Consider the following 24,416-nt stretch of genomic DNA (forward strand, 5'->3'; position numbering starts at 1 on the left):
GGGTTAACATCGTTAGACTTTCTGGAGATGATCTTCTCTTCCCTTTTTCTTCTTTTTCAAATTTTGTATTTGCCCTAAAATATAAAATTGCCCCCCGTCCCACTTAGATCCCTTAATCCTGGTAAGGTGTATTAGCAGGCATGTGTACCTTCCTGCCCTGTGGAAAGTTAATCAGAGAACAGACCCTATTTTCTATGGCAGCATCAGTATTTAATGTCTGCTAACCCTGTCAGTAACACACATTCTTTTAAGGGAAAAAAAAAATGCTTCTGTGCTCCAGTTTTTAAAAGCAAAGGTATGATGTTATTTGTCACCGTGCCCAAAAAAGTCCTTACTCGATAACTTTGCCAGAAGAGGGAGAGAGAGGAGGCGAAAGCTCCCCCAGCTGTTTCCTGTCTACAGTGTCTGTGTTTTGTAGATAAATGTGAGGATTTTCTCTAAATCCCTCTTCTGTTTGCTAAATCTCACTGTCACTGCTAAATTCGGAGCAGATAGAGCCTGCGCAATGGAATAAAGTCCTCAAAATTGAAGTGTGACATTGCTCCTCTAACATCTCCCATCTCTCTGGATTTCTTTTTGCCTCATTATTCCTGCTCACCAATTCATTTTCAGACTTTGTACTTCAGAAGCAATGGGAAAAATCAGCAGTCTTCCAACTCAATTATTCAAGTGCTGCTTCTGTGATTTCTTGAAGGTAAATATCTCTTATTCTTTGAACTCTTGGGGCATTGTATTTAAGCTGTGCGCTGTTTTCTTCTGCCTGGAATTGTTATTCGCTTTAGAATTTGCATTGTTTCAGAACTGGGAGTTATTTACAAATTGCTGAATGTGCAGTTCTGTGCGAGCTGTGAAAAGAGCTCCGGGAGATGAATGCAATTGCAGAGATATCTGTACGGGTAGAAACTATTGCAAGGTACTCACGCTAAACCCTCCACTTCCACAGGGCTGCCGCGCTGCCGTTTTAAAGAGGTTCCTTTAAATCTTGCCTATGGCTCGGGGCTCGAAAGCATGCATGTGAACTTGGGTTTGCTCTTTCTTTCACAGGTGCAGGCGTTTGCTTTTTAAGACCATGTTCCTGTGTGTCTGTCTCTATGTGTGTGTGTGTGTGTGTAATTCGTCAGGACTTTATGTACGAGGCATGTCATAGATTAAAAGTTACATTTTAGACGGTAGGAAAGCTTTTTAAATATGCTTTTTTTGGAGCCAAGAATCGGGAATTCTCGGCACTTGTGCCCAGAAAGTCAAAGTTAAAGTGAAGTTTAATTTGCTTTTCTGAGAAAGAGCGCTTAGACAACTTGCTGTCTTTGCATATTCAGAAAATTTAAACAGATCCACGCTGTGCTCGGAAAGCAGGCGCGTTCTGGCGGCTGCCTGTCCAACTTTTCTCTTTGGAAGGGGACTTTCGTGGACCGAGTCTGGGCTTGGATTTGGAGCTGCAAGCCTCGTCTCTTGCTCGGAGTGCAGTAAAGTCTCTTTAGGTGAATCTGGCTGCGGCTGCCGCTGTCAACGCACTGACTTCTCCTTTCCGATCACTGGGTCTAGTTCAAGTTTCCACTCTCAGCAAAATTATATCCTTCCAGACTTGTGTTTTTTCAATTTGCAAGCACTTTTAAGCCGCTGCCGCTGGCTCCTTGGAGGCAGTTGCCGGAGGGCTTAATTCATAAAAGATCCCAGCCACAGAGTGCAGCGTCTCTCTGCTGCTTTCAAACGCCGTCGCTAGGACTTTTCTTAGGCAAGTAAGTGGCTTGGGAGTTAGGGAGACAACCTTGTCAAGCACTTAATTCTGGCATCCTTGAGATGCCAACAGGCTCCAGCCACCTTACAGGAATGAAGTCAGCGTTCATATACGCTGTGTGGTCTGGCAGCTGGGATTGCGTCTCCCTATTTAAAAGGCTCGTCCAAGAAACCGTGGAATGTTACCTCGGCATTCACTGCAAGTTTGGAAAATCCTCTCCAAATGAACTTTCTTTCCATGCTGGGGCTGCAGAACATTTCAGAAGTGGTGCTAGCAATATGCTTCAACTTTTTTCCTGTGCTTGCAGCAGGAGATGGTTGGAGGGAGCTGCTGTGTGGCGGTCTTTGAAATGTAATTCAATGAGCACAGGTCAACTGCCTCGAGCAGTGCACACAGGGCACAGGCTGGCTTTGTACTCTTGAGTCTCGAGGTATTTCCCAGTGCTGGAGCCAGGGGAAGGTGGGGGAGGAAGGCAAGGAGCTGGAACTTGGATCACTATTCTGGGTAGCTGAGATAGATAGCCATACAATGGAAATCAGTGGCTTCACTAGGAGGGAGGGAGGGCAAGGGGTGGGGGGAGCGCGCGGGGGGGGGGGGGGGCGGGGGTACAGGGGGGAGTGGGGGGGTGACTCGACTCCCAGCTGTGCAGCTTGCTCATGGTTTGAATGGACAAAAGGCAGTTTACCCAGGCTCATAGCATACCTGCCTGGGTGTCCAAATGTAACTAGATGCTTTCATAAACCCCACCCACAAAACAGCACATGTTTTTAAGTCCTGAGTTTTCTATTCACATCAGCCTCATAATACCCACCCTGACCTGCTGTGAAAAAGACCTGGGACATACCAAAATGACTGCACCTCCAGTGAGTACCTTCTCGTGTCTATTGCCCTCACCCTTCTGCTGGGCATTTTCGCTGTCATCCAGACATCTGGAATCAATTGATATCCCACTTGTTTAACACGGGAAGGGCTTTGGAAACGTGGATTTGTGGATGGTCTTTGAGGAAAGTGTTCCAGGTTAGGGATTGGGTTTTTTTTGCCCTGTCTTTCGCAGGCTCTTCCTTGACCTCTTCCTATCACACCCCTGACCCCTCTCTATTCCTTTTCCTTGTGGTTGACGAAATAAGGGGCCGAGGAAATAATGGAGAACATATGGGAAGACTTATTTAGAACTTTTCTTAGCTCCTAAGCAAGTTCGTTATTGTTTTCTGTTTGGGGAACATGATGTGATAAACTCTGACTCTCTGTGGGTGTGCTGGACTAGTGTCTGAGCTAAAGGAAAATGTACCAGAGGTCCTAGAATTGTAAGTACTGGTATTTATCAGACAGTGTTTTCAGTATAATTCCATGCAGAAAAGAAAGGAAAAATTGGTTAAAGCAATTTTCAGTTTTTAAACTCTAGAGATGTATATGTCTTGCTGGACTTGAAATATCTATTAAAATGTAGTTCGTGACAGCTCATGACAGTCTGAGCGTACGAAGGCTGTGAGACTGAGTAATAGTTCCTGTGGAGTTGGTCCAAACTAACCATTGCAGGTGGCTGGCCTTCGGCACTATCTGAAACTCAGCAGGGATAGGGGGCGGTGTTTCAGAAATGGGTCTGCTGGAGTATTATTCATTCTAGAGCTGACCTGCTGCCAGCGTGTAGGGATGTGTTCTAAGACCAATTATGGGGATTACAGGGCTGCCCTTTCACAAAGAGCCATGGAGCCCTGTTGGGGCGGATCTGGTCAGGTTTCCATGAGAAATGCTCAAGGGGAAACTCCCCTTCATTCTTTTTACAACTAAGAGAAGTGGGTGGATATTAGCTAATTTCTAGGAAATCCTGTGCCTTTGGTTGTGTAGAGATGGAGAGCTTCCATGCCGAAGTCCTACTGAGGAAATGTACCAAGGGCTTAACTGAGGTCATACGTCCTCTATAGCTGCATGCCCTCTTTCATGATGATCTGTAAGCAGAGGGTGTTCCTTTCCTTTACAGATGCTTTACAGCACTTATTAAATATTTATCTGGTGCTATCAGGAATCAGGGACTTGGGTTCCTTGCCCCCTCCAAATGCTAAGCTGAAGATCTAGCCACAAAATTGGAAATTTGTTTAAAATAATGGAGCAAAATTTGCCAGGGATGCAGAACCATTAAGTTGAGAATTCACCCAGGACAGGGAAAGTGGTCATCAACAAAATGTCTAGGTCTCATTCTCCAAACCAGGTGGGGTTGAATGAACTTTCCTCAACCGTGAGATTCAAAAAGAGCTCTTTTAAAATATGTAGCTTCCAGTGTATTTCCATGACCGCTTTCATAGAGTAGGCTACCTAATAACATGTTGGTGACTCTTCCCATGCTGCTGAAAGCATATATATATGAAAGAGGTGAAGCTGTTCACCTTGGGAGCCTTCCTAGAAGGAAGTCCATGCTGGTTCCACAAGCAGCAATATGGAAAACTATTTGTCTGTCTTCCTATGTGTCTGCTTCTACACTTGATCTTAGCCAAAAGGCCGAGAAGCGATGTGTCTGCTTCTTAGAATGAAGAGAGACTTGAGTCACAGGAACCCTGACTTTGGCAGGGATGCCATTTGGCTATCAGCCATTGACTAACTTGTGCCAACCAGAGGTCCCTTGATAGATTTTGTTATAAAAGTGATAGAATGATACATAAATGCCTCCCGGAGATTAAGTCAGAATTCCTGTTGCTCAAGAAAAGCCTCCTGCATGATTTAGGTCCAGTGCTCTGCACATAGAAAATCACTGTCTGTATGGACCTTTCTGATGGTGGAATTGAGAGGGACTTCAGAATGTAGGCACTATTCTTATTTCCTGTTAAAGCTCAGAAAATGATTTCCATCCCCCTGACCTTCCTCCATCCTCTCCTTTCCCACTTGTCACTCTCTCCCAGGCAGGCACAGAAACTAGAGACCCTCTTCCCCAGGCAGCCATAAAACATGGACATTTGCTTCTAAACCTCCCCAGGCTTTCTGGAGAGGAGCCGGCCAGAGCAGAATCTGTTGCCTGCCTTGTCTGGGGGTAGGTCATTGGCCCCTTCTTCCAGAGAGGCCCTGAATCCAGCACCCAGGACTTAGAAATGTCTCCCAGAGGGGCAGAGAATAATCAGTAGAGGCAAGACGTGCCGGGTTTCCCACCTCAGCCTGATGTCATTAAAACCGTAACTGCTCATGCTCCATTAAACCAAAGCAGAACAGCAGCAGCAACAAACAAAAGGTTTCCCCTCATTTTGGAGTCTTTTTCTTGAAGGCTCTCTCCTCCCCTAAACCTTTAGTTAACAAATAAAGGCATCGTGACTTTCTCCTGTCATCCTGCATTTACTATAGAGGTCCAGACTATGACCTTCATGGTGTTTAAGGAAAAGCATCGGATCTTTCTGTCACTGTGCTGTGCGAGAGACAATTTCATTCCTAAGTCTTCATGTTCTTCCTCTCTCTGAATTGCTTGTTTGCTTCCCACTTGTGGCAGGGTTAACTGCTGATGTTCTCAGGTGAGCCACCTCGTCCTCTTCCCTGATTCTTGTTCTCTCTCCCTCCCTCACACCCCTCGCCCTCTGAAAAGCTGTAATGATGTATTTTCACAATACCTTTCTGGCCACTGTAGTATCTTAATAATCTATTGGCAGAAAATGATGCCCCAGTTAATTTAGTATTTTGATCAATATAAATATAATGAATATATGTGATTTGCAGAGAGCCATGTTTTAGAGCATTTAGATAAAAACAGTGTGAGCACAAAGCTGAGAAAACTGAACTTTTGGTAATTGAGATGTTTTATCAGGCTCTCAGAATTGCATGGGAATCCCCCACTGAAATAACTGCCATCCTTTGTCACCCAGTAAATGTTTGTGGCCCTTTTACCCCATTTATTTGTAATAGGAACTCATAAAAACTTCTGGAGATCAAAGGGACTAAACATAGGTTGTTTGATGTCAAGACTGGCTCAGGCCAGGACCCGCAGGGGCCCTTCATGCCACATTGCTCTTCTAGGCCAGAGAATTTTGATGAGTGATGACAAGGAAATCCTGAGTCTGTGCATCCCTGTCCCACCCTTTCTGGACCCAGAAGGATACCTGATCCTCCTTTTTTCCCCTCCGGCAGATAAAGGTACACATCATGCCGTCTTCACATCTCTTCTACCTGGCACTCTGCTTGCTCACCTTCACCAGCTCTACCACAGCGGCACCAGAGACCCTCTGCGGAGCTGAGCTGGTGGACGCTCTTCAATTCGTGTGTGGACCGAGGGGCTTTTACTTCAGTGAGTAACTCTCCCGCACCCACTCCCACCACCCTTCTCTGGGCTACTACAACAGTTCTACAGTATACGGGGTTGTGGATTTACACCTCCAGGGACTGTGTGAATAACTGAATGACTGGCCATGGCTGATAGCCAGCCTCAGCCCAGGATTCCTCCCCTCAACGTATGCATAGCATTGCAGCTGGGCTTTGGCGGGTTTGGGAGATTTAGGGTGGAATTTTCTTCCTTAAGAGTTTGGCTTTAACTGCTTCCTCATGGGCGTTTCTCCAGCTCATGGTCTACCCCCATTCTCCTATCCTTGCTAATGAAGAATAGGACAGAACAGCCCTGGAGGACAGGAGGTTTTGTTCTTAGACCTTTGGGAGCATATATAAACATCTGGAAGACATGCAGGATTACTTTGAGTGTTCTGTGATCTATAATAAAATGATAAGGATTCCCCCACCCCCAAATTCATGTGAACTTGAGAAATAAATTAAATGGAGAGCAAATTAGATGTCTCCATGTGATACAAAGTCACCGGGAGTGGACAAAAGGTGATCTTTGCCAAGACATGTTTGTAAATCTAGAGGCTTCTTCTAACTGCACACTGGAGTGGCATAGCAAAATGCTCTCCTTGGAAATTGACCTTGATATTTTGTCACTACTTCCCTTTGATGTGGTTCTTCCCTGGGTGTCATATCCACCTGGAGAGGACTCTTTGAGAAATTCAGCATCGCATATCTTATCAATAGGTCTCAGACAATAAGAAAGTCAACAGTCCGTGAAAAAGAGACAAAGGAGTCCATGTCTGTAAATAACACACACCAAGTCAATGACTACCAAGGCAAGGGATCACTTGAAAACAATCCACCCCACACACCTCCATCTCGCAGCACATTATAATGCAGTGGAAAACCGAGAGACAGATGTGTACTCTGTACATTTCTTTGGAAGTTTAAAGAGTTCCAAGAAACTGGGGCATGAATCATTCCTCAGGGTTCCTATCACTCACGTGCAAACAGATTACCTCAGTGACCCACCAAGCTTTGCATAGCTCTTGTATGATTCACATTCTAAAAGTCTCTTTTGAGGCAGGTGGTAATGGTGGTGGCGGGTGGTGGTGGTGGTGGTGGTGGGTGGTGGTGGGTGGTGGTGGGTGGTAGGTGGAGGGTGTGTGCGCGCGCGCGCGCGCGCGTGTGTGTGTGTGTGTGTGTGTGTGTGTGTGTGTGTGTGTGTGTGTATAAGAATGAGGCAAAAGTTTATGCATACAAGTCTGGAGATGGGTGAGGGAAGTACTAAGGAGACTGGTAATGCTCATTTACCATGGTTTTAGCAAAATAAAATAAAAAAGACAAGTGACAGAATATCATCAAAGAGTCAAACATGCTTTTAGCTGTTGGAATGGGAAAAATGTCCACTTTGTTCTTCCTGTCAGTCCTTTATTTTAATACATTCACTTAAAATTCTGGCAATGAAATAGTTTCATCTAGTTCTCTGTTGCAGGGTAAATTTATTGGGTGGGTGATTTTTTTTTTAATACCAGACTTGCTTCATCTTTAAAAATGTTCTAGAGGAGGTGACCATGAGTTGTCAACATGACAAATAATGTGTTGTGATCATTCTATAATTTGCTACCACTGATCCACCTTTTCACATTGGAAAGCATGAGCGGTTCTCACCTCTGGTTCCCAAGGACTTGGTCTTGCCTTGGTAACCCACTTGTGCAAGTTCCTTTCATCTGGTTCACTGATCATTCCCAAGCCTCCACGTGCCCACTCTTTAGTGCCAGGTGGAACTGTAAAACTCGTCATGATGTCCTCCAGGATTTCCATGTATGGTCCACGACTACTGGATTCTTCCATGCCTGTGATGTTTGCAGTAGATAATGAAAACTAAGACAAGAAATAATGAATCAACACTAGGTAACTGGCCAATATTTTTATATGTTCACACAGACACTTGAGCAATGAACCCTGACAATGGAAACCAATTTTAATGCACTAAAAAGGTTTTTGCATCTGATCACTACAAAGATCAAATTTTAGTAAATGTGTTTAACTTATACTTAATAACTCAAAATGAAAAGAATCCATATAGCCACTTGATATTTAAAGCAGGAGACTGGTAATGTGTATTTACCATGATTTTGGCAAAATAAAATAAGACAAGTGACAAAATATCATAAAAGAATTCTGGACAAAATAATGGCTTTGTGAAACATGTGCTATAGCCAATTCTGTCATTAAGAGTATTTCATTCTTTTTTAAAATCATATTCTGCCTTATGATCTAAGCTAAATCCCCTGCCTGCCTCTGTTCCTTAAGCACAAAGGTATTCTTGATAGCTTTGTGTTCAGTACCACAACCCTTCTACTTGAGAAAAGCTGGTTCTTTTCAATTGGTTTAGTTTACTTCGGAGCACTGGGGGAGCATCTGCCAGGCAGTAGCAGAAGGTACAACCAAAATGCCCAGAGATGAATGAGAGACTGACTGACCTTGCATTTAGAGCAAGAGTCTAGACAGAGGTTAGGGGAAAAGTGTGCATATCATATGCTGTAGGAGAAAAAAACCATGGGAGAAAAGTGTATATTCTTAAGTCTTTCCCTAAATACCCATCTCATGTATTGCATGTCTTCATGAAGCTCTGCCCTCTGAGTGAACCCCTCAAATAGCCATAGCTATTTATTTTTGAAGATGGGGTCAAGTTCAATGTCTGACTGATACAGTAGTTGCTGGTATTTATAAATTTAAACTGGCATGACTGAATCCAAGTAAACATAATAGAACTGCTTCTGTGGAACCCTCATAGTAAGGACCACGACGAATTATGACTGCCAAATATTTGGGGACAGGCTTCTCAACTCATGCCTATCCAGTTATTTGATGAAACTGTTTCACTTTGCCCCCACTGAATGCAATGTATGTATTCCAACAAGAACTTAGAAGCTGTATTTTGGCCATCCCCAAGCTACACTGATGGTCTGCCTTGTTCCTGAGCCAATTATTCTTAGAGGCAGTAACTGTTGTCAACAAATTTTATTGAGTTTCCTTTCCATCCCCTGAGATTTACTGTGTGTGGCAAAGTCAGCCCTAAGCATTTACAGTCATCAAAGCACCTTTTAAAGGGAAGCACTCTCCACATGGCTGTCCTTCCAAGACACTTACTAAGTTTTCCTCTTATTTCCAAAGTTTGCTTTTTGTGCCCATACCATTTTATTTTAACCTTTTTCAACTCTACTTTGGAAGTATATATTTCTCTTAATAGTGGAAGGAAGTGTCTGATCTGGGGTTGATATCTAAACATCTGAAAGAAATTTGCCTCCATCTTTATTTTTTGTATAATACAAAATATTTAACAAGGAGGGGTTTTGAATCCTGTAAGAATTGTTGTAAGTAAGTTTTTCATTTGTTTGTTTGTTTGTTTGGTAATTCTTGCTTTGTGTAGACTGACCCAATTTTGCAAATGAGTGTGTATTCCTCTCTAGCCCAAGTTCTGTGGGAGCGCAGCAGACACAACCTTCTGGATGATGGTGTGTGAATATCTTCCAGCAGAAGTAGAACAGTTGATCCAAAATTAATGCAGCTTCCTCAGACAGTTTACAAAATGAAGAACCCAAGGAAGAGCTAATTACAGATTCTTCCCCATGTACCATAGACAGAGCGTGTCAATCAGGCTTATGCTGTCTTGGTCCTGTGAGGAGTGGGGTGCCATTGTGGAAGCGAAAGCTCACTAGGCAAGAGCTCTGTATTAACTCACCCATGTGCTGGAACACACACAGAAGAGGTCCCACTATAACTTTGTTTTGTCTGAAGCACACCGCACGGGTAAAACAAAGTGGGAAAAGTTAAGCTTGCCACAGGTATAACTTTTGACAACTATGGTGACTATAACCATTTTAAGATGCTGTTTGGGGACTTCTGGAATTTTTCCCCTTTGAGGTATTTAAGAAGTTGACAGGCAACCAACCACCTTGAATGGTTTCAATTAAGAACAACCAGAAGAAAGAGAGGTTCTGGGGTCCTTTATAGTTTAAGAGTCTATAAACAGTCCCTTAAATAAACTATATATGCTTGACCTCAGGCGGTCTTGGGGGAAGGAGAAGTAAATCAATTAGAAAAGAAAGTTGGAAACCCTTTCTGTTACCCAGATTTATGGCTTTAGTAAAACATCCCTACAATGCATGCTTATTAAGACCAGATCTGAATAAACCAATGACATCCTTCATGTGTTAAAGCATACTGTTTTTAAAGAGTTGAAGTGAAACTTTGCAATTAGCTTTCATTGTTATTGATTGCACAAACCTTCCTAAAGTTTGGGTTATTATTATGAACTCAGGCTTCTTTCTTTTGATATACAAGAGCTCAGAAAACTACCCCCAGACCTGTCAATCATTATTTGTGTGACTTTGGCCGGCATTTAAACTTCTTGGGCTGATATGTCCTTGTCTATAAAGCAAGGGGGGGGGGTTGTTAAAGTAAATGACTTTTAACTTTAATAGACGACCTCTAGGTTGTGAGCAACAAGCGTTCACGCTATTGAAGAAAGGAGAACCCTGGATTTAACTAGGGACCCAGGAACATTTAGCTTCTTTTGTCTTCTTGACATCATTTCGGTTGGTCCCCAAAGGTAGGCAATCCGCTCACTTCAAGAAATGAGAGCCAGCTGCTCTGCTATATTTTAATTTGGGCCTTAGGTCTCCAAGGACAGAACAGAAACTCAGACATGGCCACAAACTCCCAGGTCATAAGCCCAAGGTTGTCATTTCTCTCTGTTACCGAGGACTGTCTGGTGATTGTCATCTTTTCACCTTGCCTCAACTTTCAGAAGCAGGGAGGAAGTCTGTTCATTAGCATGGAAGAGGACCCTATGAATCTACCCAAAGCCTTTTGGCAGCCCATTAGATAGTCTGTCCAACTGAAGAAGAATGGAGTATTCAAAAAGAAACATAGCGACCACTAGCTTTGCTTTGGGGCCAGTGTGGACTCTGAGCTCCATCCATATGCATTTCTTTACACAGCACCCATCTGGGGATGCCAGGCATGCATTTGTGTGAGTGCTGGTCCACGTTAGGGGTGAGTGCGGTCACTGCCTATGGAAAAACTATTCTCTTTGAAATTGATACATCTGGAATTGACCTTATAACCTTGCCCTTATTTTTACATGGAGCTAATAGGCCACAGATATGGTTTGAAAAAAAACCGCATTGGGCTTTTATCTTGACCCACAAATGCTTGCTACTACTTTTTAAAATAGACCCAAGAAGACTCGTCTGTGGGACTAAGAAAATAATCATTTCTGTGTGAAATTAGAAAATAGTTTTCAATTTTATGGCATGTTAATATTGGTTAAGACTGCCTTCTCCTGGATGGAGTGCTATAAACAGGAGAATGAAGAGTTCAAGGGCAAAAATGTTGGCCTCATTTGCCAAAAATCCAGGGTTGAGCTGGAGCCCTGCAACTTACTCTGGGAGACCTTGAGCAAGCTCCTTAACCACGCTGTGCCTCAGTTTCTTCATTTGTAAAATGGGACCTCCTTATAGTGCTGATATTAGGGTTAAATGAGCTAATGGATTATAATCGTAGTTTTGAATGGCGGCTGGCACATAGAAGTACCACACTCATTAGCTAGGACATTTATTTCACTCTCTCCTTTGACTCAGGTGCAGAATCCACTGCGAAAAATAAGATCTTTGAAAAGTCTAGTTAGCTCTGCACTCACATTTTTTTCCACTTTGGGGCAAGTGATAAAATCATTGGTAGTAACAGTTATGGGGATCATCTTAGTACTGATGACAAGAAAAATGATTTGCTTGCACCGCATTTCCTTTTTCAAAATCCATTTGCTCTTCCATTTTGTCTCTATGCCCATTTTGACAGGCAAAGATGATTATTGCATTAGACAAATAAGGAGTGTAAGATATGGGCTGTGGAAATGCTCAGCAGGTCACATTGTCACGCAAGTATGAAGATGCAAAGCCAGATGTGGCAGCACAAGTCTACAGTTCTAGTATTCTAATAAGGAGACGTGGGAAGCAGAGATAGGAAAAGCCCTAGAGGCTTGCAGTCCAGCTAGTCTGACATGTAAGTGACAAGACACCTCACACAGAATAGACACACAACATACACATACAAAATGAAATGAAAGGTATAGAGATTTTGAAACTTGATGGACCAAAAAACCAGACCTGCAGCTTCTTGTCTATATGCAATATGCTCATTTGGTCCCTTGCACAGTTTTGTAGTCTAGGGAAATGCTCCCCAAATCACAGACATCCTCTGGAAAATAAGGAGTAAGAGCCTTGGTAGAAAGCAGCTGGTTTTCAACATTTTCTTGAAATGAGGCCTGGGAGGGGATGTTCCATGTAATGAACCCCTGGGACCATTGAGAAAATACCAGTGGGATTTCCTCAGAGTAAAAAGGAAAAGTTTCCTTTGATTAGAGATAACTAGTGTACAAGAAGTTTCACCCTGACCCCCTCAGACAGTACATGGCCCCTCTCCTGTGAGCACCAGGAAGCCTTACCTATCACTCAGTGGTTGCATTTTCTTCTTCCTCTAATAGAAAACCTCAAATGTTTCCTTTCTTGCAGCTTTTAGTCTGGAAGGTTTTTGTTTGTTTGGTTGGTTGGTTGGTTTTTTTTTCCACAATGAATTACCAAAAGGCTATTTAGTTGGACCAAACATCTCTTGTGGGATACTGGGAAAGTACAGTCAAAAGTTATGAAGTACTGTGATGCACGGTGGGAGCCGTAGAGAGGTGGGAACAGCCAGTGGGTTGGAACACATGATCTCTATCTGTGCAATGAGTGTCTCAACAGGCTGTTAGAGACCATAGTATCAGAAGGTCTCACATCAGCAATGGCGGTAGACATGGTAAGTCCAAGAGCGAGATTGAGCATTATATGACTTCAGTGTTCTTCCACCTGTCTTGTCCAGACACCATATGCCATGCCAGCATCCCTTATGAACTCCATCAGAGCCAATCCCATCTCTCCAGAAGCCTTCCTTTGGATTTCAAAGCCCACAGCAAAGAACCAGATACATTGAAAACAGGCACAAGGTCTCTCTCCCAAGGAGATTCCCCAATTGTCCTCAGTAATGGGCCACAAGGGCTTTGATCTCGCATGTAGCCAGATGTCTTTGACAACCATAGTGGCAAACTGTCCTGTTTGCACTAAGCTGTTACCCTGGCACCACCCCATCCCACACCTTTCTTTGAATCTTCATGAGCTCTTACATCCCAAAGAATGATTTTGGTTGCCTGCAAAGTTCAAATCTCTGATTAACTGTTAGACCAAGGAGACGACATCGCAGAGTTTTGTTTGTCTTTATCTATATGTGAGATCATGTTTAAAACATAGCAAAGAGCTGTTATTTGACATGCAATTCCCTAACTGTAGCAAGTTATATGCCTATTTAATGCATTGTTTAGTCTCACATTGGCTAGAGCCATTTAAAGAGGCACTTGGCAAGCTCTGGGTTTTCATTCTTGGCATAACTGCTCCTCTTAGTTTTCCACTGAACCTTAGATACCAAGAGAAAGCCTGTGCTTGCTTTACATCTGGTGGATTGCTTTATGTAATTCACCAGACCCTTTGCACGGGGCCCTCTGGATTTGTCCTAAGGTAATTAATGGCTTTGCAATATTTGATCAGCAGAAGCGGAGACACAAAGAGAAATTGTGCAACCCAGAAGAGACCACACAGCCTTTTAAATTAAAACCTTTTGCTTTAAATGTTCAGGCATTCTGCAGGAATAGTAATTTCCATTTCAAAAGAAAAAAACGTATGCTGAAATCCCAGGATAAAACCCTGATAATCGATCAAATATATGTATTTCTATCCGTCTTTTAAAGCTACCTGATTAGTGAAAGGAAAGAATATTAAACCCTGCTACAAGCTTGGAAATCTTTGAAAATAATCTTATCAACATTAAAACAGAACCCCAGAGGGACGTGATGTGTTCAAGGTCACATAGCTAATGAGTGGTGGTAGGAGGTATGTTGGTTCCTTTTTTTCTGACCCCAACACAGTTTTCCTCCAGGTGATAGCAATTAATCATGCCTATGTGAAATTACCTGGTAACGTAAAACGACCCGGGGAGGCATAAAATCAAGTTCATCCAAATGAACAGTCCCAGGCAACCCCTTCATTCTAATAAACTCACCTGAGAGTTAACAATTTGTTCCCTTGTGACAGAAGTATTCATAAATTAAAGCCATCCCCTGCCTGTCTGGATCTATGGTGTACAATGCCTTCAGATGTGCTTTGGGCATTGAAGTTCACTTAAGGTTGTAATTTAGGTTATTATTGTATATTATGATATTCTGATCCTCTGGCTACTCTCTCCAACGTCAATTTTGGTAGAACTGCTTTGGAATGACTTAGCTTAGCAAAGCTGCATTCCTAGAAAATCTGAAACAGCCTGATGAGTTGTAAGATCAGTTGTCAGGTTTTTTTTGTTTTTTTTTTTTGTTTGTTTGTTTGTTTTTGTTTTTTTAGATTTCACTGTCTCATGCCAAAAAAAAAAAAAAAAAAAAAAAAAACCATTACACCTGATTTCTTTTCAGATTCTCAAGCAAATACTCTATGAATCCTTACCTGGTTTTCTTCTTTGTTCGTGGCCTTTATGGGGTGCCAGGAAAGGCTATCTGAGGGGCATGTTTAAGCTAAAGTTTGGTTACACTGTGTAAGCGTTGTCAGGCAATTCTGTGTTTCTGGGAAGATGGCCCTACCTCTGTGCCATTTACCCTGATGAAATGGGTCTTTCATCAGAAGCAAGCAATTTAGAAAGACTGTGTGGAGCCAACCACGTGGAGCCAACTCCTGACTCTCCATGAAACCGGGCGAAGGAGCACAAGAGTTAGAACTCTGGGTTAAACGGATTAGGGGACCCTGAGGATGTCTTTTCTTCCTTCTTCCTGCTACTTTATGAGCCCAGGTAGCATGTTTTGAAATCATACTTCATTCTTCAAACAGCCCTTCCTTTTCTTGGGAATGGTATTAGCAATAGGAGTTTCAACTGCAGGCCCTCCTGAAGTGTGGGATCTATAGCTTCTGCTGAAGGAGAGGCCTGTCCAGTGCATTACAGGAGGTTCATAGAAACACAATTGGCTCCCAGCAATCACAGGGGTTCCATCGTCCCAGGTGTAATGGACTCAAGTTACTCCAGATACTGCCTAATATATTTGGGGAGCAAAATTACCCCCAATTCTGAACGACGGGACTAGAAAAACTCTAGAAGAGAAACAGCTAATAAAGTGGAGGAAAATAGTGTATAAGATTAGAAATAGCACACCCCCTAGGAAGCCTTCCTAATGACGGGGTTACGAATTCAGTTCTTAGATACTGAGTTGGGAACGGATGGCCCGTTGTCTGGAGTAAGTAAGCGATGGGAAGACGCAGTGAAATTTTGAAGACTTTTCTGTCAAAACATACAGCTATTTCTATGGGCAATCTGAAATCATTTGCAGGCTTTCCTTCTTGTCTTGTAGCCATAGAACTCATTCATTCTTGGTGAGAGAAGTAAGAGCAAAAAGAAATGGTCAACACGAAGCTGTAGGCTGGAGAAGTTAAACTGAGATCACCTGAAGCCAGAGTAAAGGAAGCTGGTGACACAGAGTCAAGTCACCCCTGTGACTGTGGCTTCCCTTCTTAGACCCTTAATAAATAAGCTCTCTATTCTTCACTAGTAAAAGGCCTAGTTATAAGTAAATGGCCATTTTTTCCCTCAGCCATTGTGATGCCTTTCCTGAATATCACCAGACTCTTTTTATTGTCCAGAAAGCCAGCAGTCCCAAGTTGAGTCTGACCCAAATTACCTACTGAACAGCTCTGTGATCTTGGGGAACTCACTCTGATCTTGAGCCTCCCGTTCCTCCTCATAAAATGTGAATAAGGATATTATTCCTTGGAACCATTCTGAGACGCAGCCACAGAAGGGCTTCGGAAGCTGAAGGGGCTATCCTTCAACTACGTCATTCTTAAGAGACTGAATGAGACACTTAGCCTTCTGTCTTTATTCATGGCCGACATTCAGTTCAATGGTTTGATTTTGGTAAAACTTTCTGCAATAAATGTAATCTAGAAAAGTTAATTCAGTCATGTATTTTCCTCTAACTTCTTAATTAAAGATAACAGCATGCTGGTGTCTCCTTCTCTCTCATCTCCTTGTACTAGAAAGACCACTTGGTAACAGCTTTATTTTCTCTTGTTGGAAGAAGGAGATGAAGCCTCTTATGTTACCACGCAGAGGCTGCTGAGAGTTTGTCCACTAAGAGGTGGCCAGGTCATCACTGAAGTAGCACACGTAGGCAAAAGATGTCTGTTCCCTGGAGTCAGCTATTAGTGAACCCTGCTTAGCCTCAAAACAGAGTGGTCAGCAGAGGGGATTTATTTCCAGGCTGAAAAGTATCTTTCTCCCTCATGTTGCCCAACTAGAGTGTTTTTTTTGTTTTTTTTTTTATCTTTGTCTGACTTAGACAATGATTTAAGAAGCAGCTTTTATTTAAAGCAAGGCTTTGATGCAATAAAAAGTATGAGTTTTATTACCATGTAGACCAGTAACAAGGTGTTTTTCTTTCTCAGAAGCTTTAGAGCCAGTCATTCCTAGAGACACAGAATTGATGTAGTAAGACACTTCTGAAGCACACCATGAAGTATTGGTTACAATTGCTGCTGGATTTCCATCTTATTTTACACCACACTGGGAAAACCAGGAATTAAACTCCCATAGATTTTTTTCTGTCCTTCACAGTAGCCAGAATGGAACACTTAAGGAAATTCCTGATTTGATATTGAAAAAGTCATTCCAAAATCTATTTTCTTCTTCCCATTCCCAAAATAAGCACTTTGCTTTCCATTGGTAACTACTGTCATTGTGAATCTGAGACTGAAAAAATAAAAGAGTTAGGTCTCCAGGTCTACTTAAGGTGTCCACTCTGAATTTTCCCTCACAACTGAGAACTCAGTTCAACACTAAGCCAATGGAGACTTTTCAGAGGCTACCAGACCCTCGCTAGTATGTCTCGCCACTTTGGAAACTTTTATTCCATTCTTCTCTCCTGTTCTTCTCAGTTTAGTGTAAAGAAGCCATTCTAGACCAGGGAAGTGATGAACCCCTGTCACATAATCCAAAAGGTAGATAAGGCAGCTGGATGACCTACCCTCAGAAAACACCACGATACAATTCTATTGGCCCAAGCAGAGCTGAAGAATTGGAGAGCTATGAAGAATCACAGGCAGCAATCAGATCCAGAGAACCAGGAATCAGGTCCTAAAGCAAACCAGGGGGGTCGGGGGGAAGCAAGAAGTACAATTTGGTCATCGACATTCAGTCCTGAGAACTCCTGAACAAGGAGGCACATTCAGTGTAACCTTGAAAAATTCACGTATAATAGTCCTGGTGACCACAGTTCAAGTCCTCACAATGAACTGCTATGTCACATTTGCTGCTTCGTGAATGAAAATACTCATTGAAAACTCCAGGTCCTTCCTCATTCAGAAAACACTTCTCCCAACTTCTACCAATCAAACTTCATTGAGTCTTTTTTTCCCCATCAGTGTGACTATAATACACTACAGATATCTTTGTAAACCTTAGAAATTTGATAGATTGGAGGGTTCAGAAAGATAGGGAAAAGGTTAAAGGGTAACTTTTTTTCTGAGTCAGTTTAATGTGAAGGCACGTCAGCTGGCTGGCTACTTACCGCATTTTCTATTGCTTGCTAGTAGAAGCTACCCAAAGCAAAGAGTGTAGACACATTTGCTGCATTCCTGACTTGCCAACCTTCCATGAAGGTCTTCCCTGAAGGAGCTTAAATTTCCCTATGTATTTTGAGTCTTATATTTATTTCCGTTAAAGTCTCCAGTTGTTCATAGGCTTATTTAGTTTGGCAGAAGGTAATGTTGATTCACATAATGAAGAAATTTGAAGGCAAAGCTACTGAAAATGGATCTAATTTCTTGGGGTAATTTGGGAGAGAGAAATTGATAATTTGTCTCCTTTTTCCCTGGTTTCATCAGCTGCCATACTGCCAAACATTTGTTCCATATGGATGCTTTGCCATTCCTGAAACACATCATAACTCTTAACGGCAGCTCTTTCCTAGCATGGTAGAAGGATAAAGCTCCAGTTGTCTCATTGTTCTTGGCTGGACACCCTCCATGCATGGCTACTGAATGGAAGAAACAGGGTCAAACTGAAACCGTTTTCAGCATGTTCCAACCATTTTGCTGTGAGTCTGGCAAGCACAGCAAATGTTCCTTATTATAAGGATGAATATATTTTCAGCACAGATGCAAATGCTAGTGACTTATACCTTCGAGTTCCACTCTCTTAGTTTGGGTGTAGAAACAATTTTATGTGTTCAGGGATTCTTTCTTTTTTGTGGCCCCTTATCTCCAAGTATGGAACAGATACTTGGAGATAATGTCTTAGACAACCAATGCCATAGTTACACAGTAGGCTTCCCTTATGGCTGATTTTGAAGGCCTTATACTTTCCAAGGCTTTGAAAAGCATTAGTGCCCTAAGTCTGGTTGGTATTCCTATAGGCTCATCATGGTAATGCTTTGCATGAAATTATGGAAGTGTATTTTCATATGTAAGCCATAGGCCAGGAACTATGCCCAAGCACTGTGATGTACAAGCAAGCTAAAGACAGAAACAGGCTTATTTCTAGCTGGTTCTGAAGCAAGCACATGCCACTTGGAGCCTTAAAGTCACTGGGTGGACGACTGGGGGACTTATGCACACTGGAGTCTGGGGTGACTTGTTCTAGAAAATAGTTGGCGGTCCTCATTCCTGAAGAGAGAGAACAGAAACTGAGCAAGCTCAACTTTTACTGAAACTGGATGATGATGTTGGGGTCTACCCTGTTTGTGGTCCAATATACAAGGCAAGGCAGCAGTATCTAGCCCTGATTCCCTCTAGGCACTGGAGTTTTTCTGCAGAGGAAACACAGAAATGCTCTAGCGATAACCTTGTGGCCTGATTTTCTGTGAACTAGAAATTGGAGCTCCCAGTTGCTGTGGCTGCAATTTTCAAACCTGTCACCAGGGCCAGGACCTCAGCTCCAGACCTTAAGATCTTGCCAGTTGCTTTCCCAGTAGTCACAGTTTTCAAAATTAGCCCAGCAACAAAGCTGTGCATGTGTATATACATGCATTCATACATATATGATGTGGCTGTTCACACGTGTATGTTATATAAAATTGCATTGAGTGCAAAACCATCATGGCTCCTATTTCAGTAAAAAGAGAAACGAAAGTGAGGATAATGTATTTCAGTCACCAACCAGGAAGCAAAGGATAAACTTTAAAACTGTGTTGTAAGCACTCTTCCCTCATTAACTTTTACTTGTTACTTTAATAAAAACGTACGGAGGTTAAATTACAGCAGTCGCCAGTTTAACTGCAGAACCATCCGCTGAGCATCAGCTGCATTGCAAATGGTATCCAAGGGAAGATGAAACCCGCCTTGACAGGAGTGTAGCGGAGCCCTTGTACACAAGGACCCCTTAAATATCAATTTTACAACCCAACGATCCGATGGGAATCCTTCTTCTATTTCTGATTCCATCTCTTTACTCCAGAATGTCCCCTGCTTAGCCACATGCTGGTGACAAAAGGGTTAAGTTGGCACAGCTGGTGCACTCACAGACTTTGCAAGCACGTGTCACAAGATGCCAGTCGCCACTCATAACCCACCTGACTATCACGCATGTACGTGAATTGTCTTAAACATAGTCTCTTGAAAAATAGGGTGACATAGTGTGGCAGGGACTGATTTCCTGAGTGGCATCCCTTGTCTGGACTCTTCAATGAATGGATTGTGACCCTAGCATTCACCACAGTGTCCTTGGAGGATTGCTTCATTCATTTATATACCCATCTGCCATTAGCCTGCTGTCTCTGCGTGTGATACGCAAGATCCCTTTGTCTGGTAACTATCTGCTTTCCTCTCACTCAATCCATCACGCACTAACTGTCTTCGTACCATAACTCAGCTAGCCTCTGCTGACTCACAGGGATACCACACAGACTTTATCTTTGCACAACTCTGCAGCTCTACCCCAGACATACCAGAGGCACAAGTCATCCAGGATTTGTAAAATATCAGACTCTCCTGATTAGAAGAAGAACCCAAGTCTGAAATTCCAAACATTGAATAATTTAGAGATCATCAAAGGGATGTTCCTTCAAGAGCAAGTGGAGAATTTGGCCAGTGGCCTTGTCAAGCAGAAAAGGCCAGGTTCCCAGCCAATGCGATGGATGGTTTATGCAATCCCCCAGCATGTTTAGGACAGTGCAGAGCATCAAACCCAACTCTTTAGACAAAGCAAGCTGTAGCATTATAGTTTGTTTTGTACCAAGATCCAGAACAGCTGTTACCAATTCACTGGAATATTGCACATGTGTCCCTCCATCAAGTCCCTTCACTATTCAGAACCTCCTCAGGACTCACCAAACCTATTGCAACAGCCTCCTCAATAATCACTCTGTGTCCAATCTTGCTTGACACCAGGCATCCCACCCAGGAGATTAATCTCTGTAAACACTGTTCTAATCACTTTAGTCCTTTCCTAAACAACTTTCCAGTGACCATGCATGGCTAAATAAATTGAGCCCAAATTCCTCAGTTGACAGCAGGGCATGTTAAGGAATGCCACTAGCTGACTTTGTCCAGTGGCATTTCTTAATGTCTCCCTACAGCAGCGCTCACAAAACAGCAGTCTGTAAGTCATATCCAGCCTTCTTAAGTATTTTTCTTGGCAAAGACAGTGTTTGGATGAAAATTGAAATTATCTGCCATTATTTATTGAACGACTCTTTTCTTCAGATTGGCATGTCCTTTCTGCTTCACCAAAACCTCCACTCCCTGAACTGTCTTATTCTGGTCCATTTCTCTTCTTCATATGACATGCTGCAGTCAAGGAGTCACTGAATCAATTGACTCATGGGGTCTACAGCGGCCCCCTATATCTTCCAACATCCAACCTCCATGACTTGCTACCATGCTTTGTTTTCGTGAACTTTCCTCCTGTTCTCTCAAATGTCACCTCCTTTGTAAAATCTTCTAGCAGATGCCAACTCTCTTTTGAAAGAGGAAAGCAATAAGATTACTCTAGAAGCCTTTATAATATGTTCTATTTCATGATTTTGGTTGTTTGTTTGTTTGTTTGTTTGGTTGGTTGGTTGGTTGATTGGGTTTTTTATTGTTGGGTTTTTGTTTTGTTTTGTTTTTGTTTGTGCCTTCCACCATCTGCTTAGAAAAAAGCTTGTTGAAAGTGAGGGTATTACTTTCTGTAAGAGTTTCCTAGCTCCCTTGTACATGGAAGTCACTGTTATCTATTTTTTTCCTTTGGACCCACAGGCTAGGTTAGTTGTGCATGCCCATAAGAAGGCAGTAACTCATTTAAAATGCAGACATGGCTGGGTTGGATGCTCATTCTGGACTGTTAGGCATTTTCAAGTAGAGAGTGAGAAGTGATGAATCAAAACAAAACTGCTGAGGGAATTTAGGTAAGTAGAACATGATTCTTTTTGTTGGAAGTTTGCTATGATCGCCAGATTAAAACACTATGCCATGCCTCACAAGGAGTAACTTGTTTAGAATTATAGGAGTCAGTCCATCCCTTGGGCCCCAGCTGAAAGTTGTGTATTGTGCCAATGCCAGGTAAAACACAAATACCACTGGGAAAAGGAAATTCAAAGAGCTTTGTCTCCCACATCAGAAGGTGTCTATTTCTGTAGTTTCAAGGTATCTAGAAAGGAATTATCATCTTCACCTTCTCTGAGCACCAGGAAAGGTGAGTTATCTATCATCAAGATTATAGTCAATTTGATGTTCCAAAAATGGATTCAACACAATGAATTTTGATTTGAGTATCCAATTATAAAATGCTGTAGAAGGAGAAGAAGGAGAAGAAGAAAAAGAAGAAGAAGAAGAAGAAGAAGAAGAAGAAGAAGAAGAAGAAGAAGAAGAAGAAGAAGAAGAAGAAGAAAGTGCCTGTTATAAATTTAATTGAAGTCTGCGATATTTTGTGAAATACTATTTGTTTGTTAAAGAGTTAGAGAGGACAAGAAAGCTAAATTAATAAAGTCAGAGAGCACATTATTGTTAATGGGCACTTATCATATTGTCAAAAGTCTACCTTAAGGTCCTTCAATCAGGTTTAAAAACTAATCCTTACCTATATATAGAAATAAGCACAATAACCTAGTATTAAATAGGGTACATTAAAAGTAATATTCCTTTTCCCTTCCACCTTTATATGGAAGATTTTAAATTATATTATTGAATTTCCAAATCAATATCAAGAAATTTTATTTTACTCTCTTTATACATGATCATGTAAGAGCTTCCATTGAGTTATATAGAAGATGGGAGGCATTACTTCTGAGCATTCCTTGCTTAGATCCTTGGTGAAGTAAAGGTTTGGGTATGCTCTATATCCTGAAAGAGGCTAGAAATACTGTGTGGACAAGCTAATCTGAGTTGGAATTGATGGAAAGATCACCTAGGAGTCCTTTCTTTTGTGAACTTGCTGGGCCAATCTTTCCAATGTAAAGTCAATACCTTCCAAATTCTACATAGAGTTATAATGTTCATCTCCCACCTGATCTCTACCCCACAATACAGAGAGGATCTGATGGAGCATATGTGGGCATTGTTAGTTTCTCAAAGCATAAGGATTTCTTTTCTTTTTTCCTAAATTAAGCAGAGATCCAACTGTGTCTGTGTGCACTGAAGTAACATTTATTTTACTACCAGAAAAATGATAATGAATATGAAAAGGAACTCTTAACATGCGCTTAAAAGACCATCATGGAGGGCTTTGGAATAGCTCTCTGTGAGCTGGGAAACTTCAGGCAATTTTCTCCCTTCAAAACAGGGAGACAGCCAGGCGGTGGTGGCGCACGCCTTTAATCCCAGCACTCGGGAGGCAGAGGCAGGCGGATCTCTGTGAGTTCAAGGCCAGCCTGAGCTACCAAATGAGTTCCAGGAAAGGCACAAAGCTACAAAGAGAAACCCTGTCTCGAAAAAACAGACAAACAAACAACAACAACAACAAACCCAGGGAGACAGACATCCCACCTGCCTACCAAACCGTGTGAGGTGACAACTGTGTAGTCATTACCAAATTCTAAGACTCAAGAGTCACTGCTAACGTCTAGAAATTATTTGCCTAGCAGGTTCTCAGAACTGAAGGAATATTGGACTCTGTAGTACATGTTGAAGCTGAAAGTGGGTTAGCTAGGGTGGCCTTCGTGGCCATTTCTTTAGAGCTTGGGGACTACCGTTTCTTATTTTGGGTCATGTATGATTTCTTTTGACTAGAATGACAAGGACAAAAAAAATGGAGTCATTATATTATTGGTCACTCCTTTGAACATTCCACCACCCCTTGAGTAGGGATAAAAGGTTAATTACATATATCTCTCGGGCAACAGAAATGATCAAGGCTGCCCTGGAATACAGTTCCTTCAAAAACTAGGCTTTTGTTTCAGGAAAAATCTCCCACAGAGAAACATGGAAGGCGAAGGAGAACTATAAATAAGACTGTCATTTATGTCAATTATAAATAGATTTGTTCCCTTTTGATTAGAAGATTAACAGTAGCTGAAAGTCCACACTTGAACAGAAATGAAGGAAGAGCCTCTGACAAAATATTGTCACATGCTAACAGGTTTGATAGTATTTCTTCCTGTGGTAGCCTCTCTGCCTTTCTCTAAATGAAAATATTCCTTCTCTTTTCAATGTTGAATTCGGCAGAGTCTTTGAAGTCCATTTCCTCACACTCAACAGTTTTCTAGTTCCCTCCTTACCCGCTAGACTAGACAGCACGCTTGTACACACCCCTTATTACATAAATCAAATGCTAGTATTATGAATTCAAAAGGGGGTACAACAATTTCCTGAGACACTCCCAAGATGACAGCTATGCACTATTACAGCAGTCATCTCTTTGGTGAAGTAAATCCTTTGCCAAGTTACTATGTCCATGCGAGTCCTTATGAGCACCTCTTAGCAGTAAGTAACGTAACCAGGGGCTAACAGAAACTATCGGCAGTGAAAGTCTACCTCTCACACCTGAATGCTTGCTGGATAAGGAATGATCTCCCTTTTCTTCTGAAGGGAGAAAGATCCAGAGGGATCCCAATTCTTCATGACTGGTTTGCCAGTTCCTCGTTCTCTGCTTGTGCTCATGACTCATCTTTTCCCAGTATCAGGGTGAGAAATGGCAGCTTCTTATCCAAGCTGTCTGCTGAGGTCACCCTGGGATGAGGACGGAGCCACTGGGTGCTTCAGTCCTCTACCGGGCGCTCCTCCATGCAATGCGGGGGGCCGGGGGTGGGGGACGGACATCTCCTCTGCTGGGATAAGGGGACAGAACGTCCTGATCAAGTCTTCCCACCTTGACCCATTAAGGGGTTTGACTC

At 42.3% G+C, this 24,416-nt stretch overlaps 1 protein-coding gene and 1 long non-coding RNA gene across 12 annotated transcripts in view; one reads left to right on the forward strand and one right to left on the reverse strand.

Annotated features, from left to right (window-relative positions):
• Positions 1-351: 351 nt before the first annotated feature.
• Igf1 (insulin like growth factor 1) overlaps positions 352-24,416 on the forward strand; it is a 74,460-nt gene continuing 50,395 nt past the window's right edge. For 2 of the 11 annotated variants that reach the window (XM_006979857.4, XM_006979858.4), the window contains exons 1-2: positions 352-694; positions 5,834-5,990. In XM_006979857.4, the coding sequence (XP_006979919.1) occupies positions 632-694; positions 5,834-5,990 (220 nt within the window). In that variant the 5' untranslated portion in view covers positions 352-631. The other 9 variants (XM_042263645.1, XM_042263643.2, XM_042263639.2 and 6 more) reach the window with 9 other exon arrangements.
• Positions 7,391-24,320, reverse strand: LOC143269412 (uncharacterized). Its single transcript, XR_013045810.1, has 3 exons — positions 24,067-24,320; positions 17,136-17,245; positions 7,391-7,864 (listed from the first exon to the last, which is right to left on the reverse strand). It is a non-coding gene; the product is annotated as an uncharacterized LOC143269412 (long non-coding RNA).

This window comes from Peromyscus maniculatus, chromosome 18 (assembly GCF_049852395.1).
Source record: "Peromyscus maniculatus bairdii isolate BWxNUB_F1_BW_parent chromosome 18, HU_Pman_BW_mat_3.1, whole genome shotgun sequence".
Lineage (NCBI taxonomy): Eukaryota > Metazoa > Chordata > Mammalia > Rodentia > Cricetidae > Peromyscus > Peromyscus maniculatus.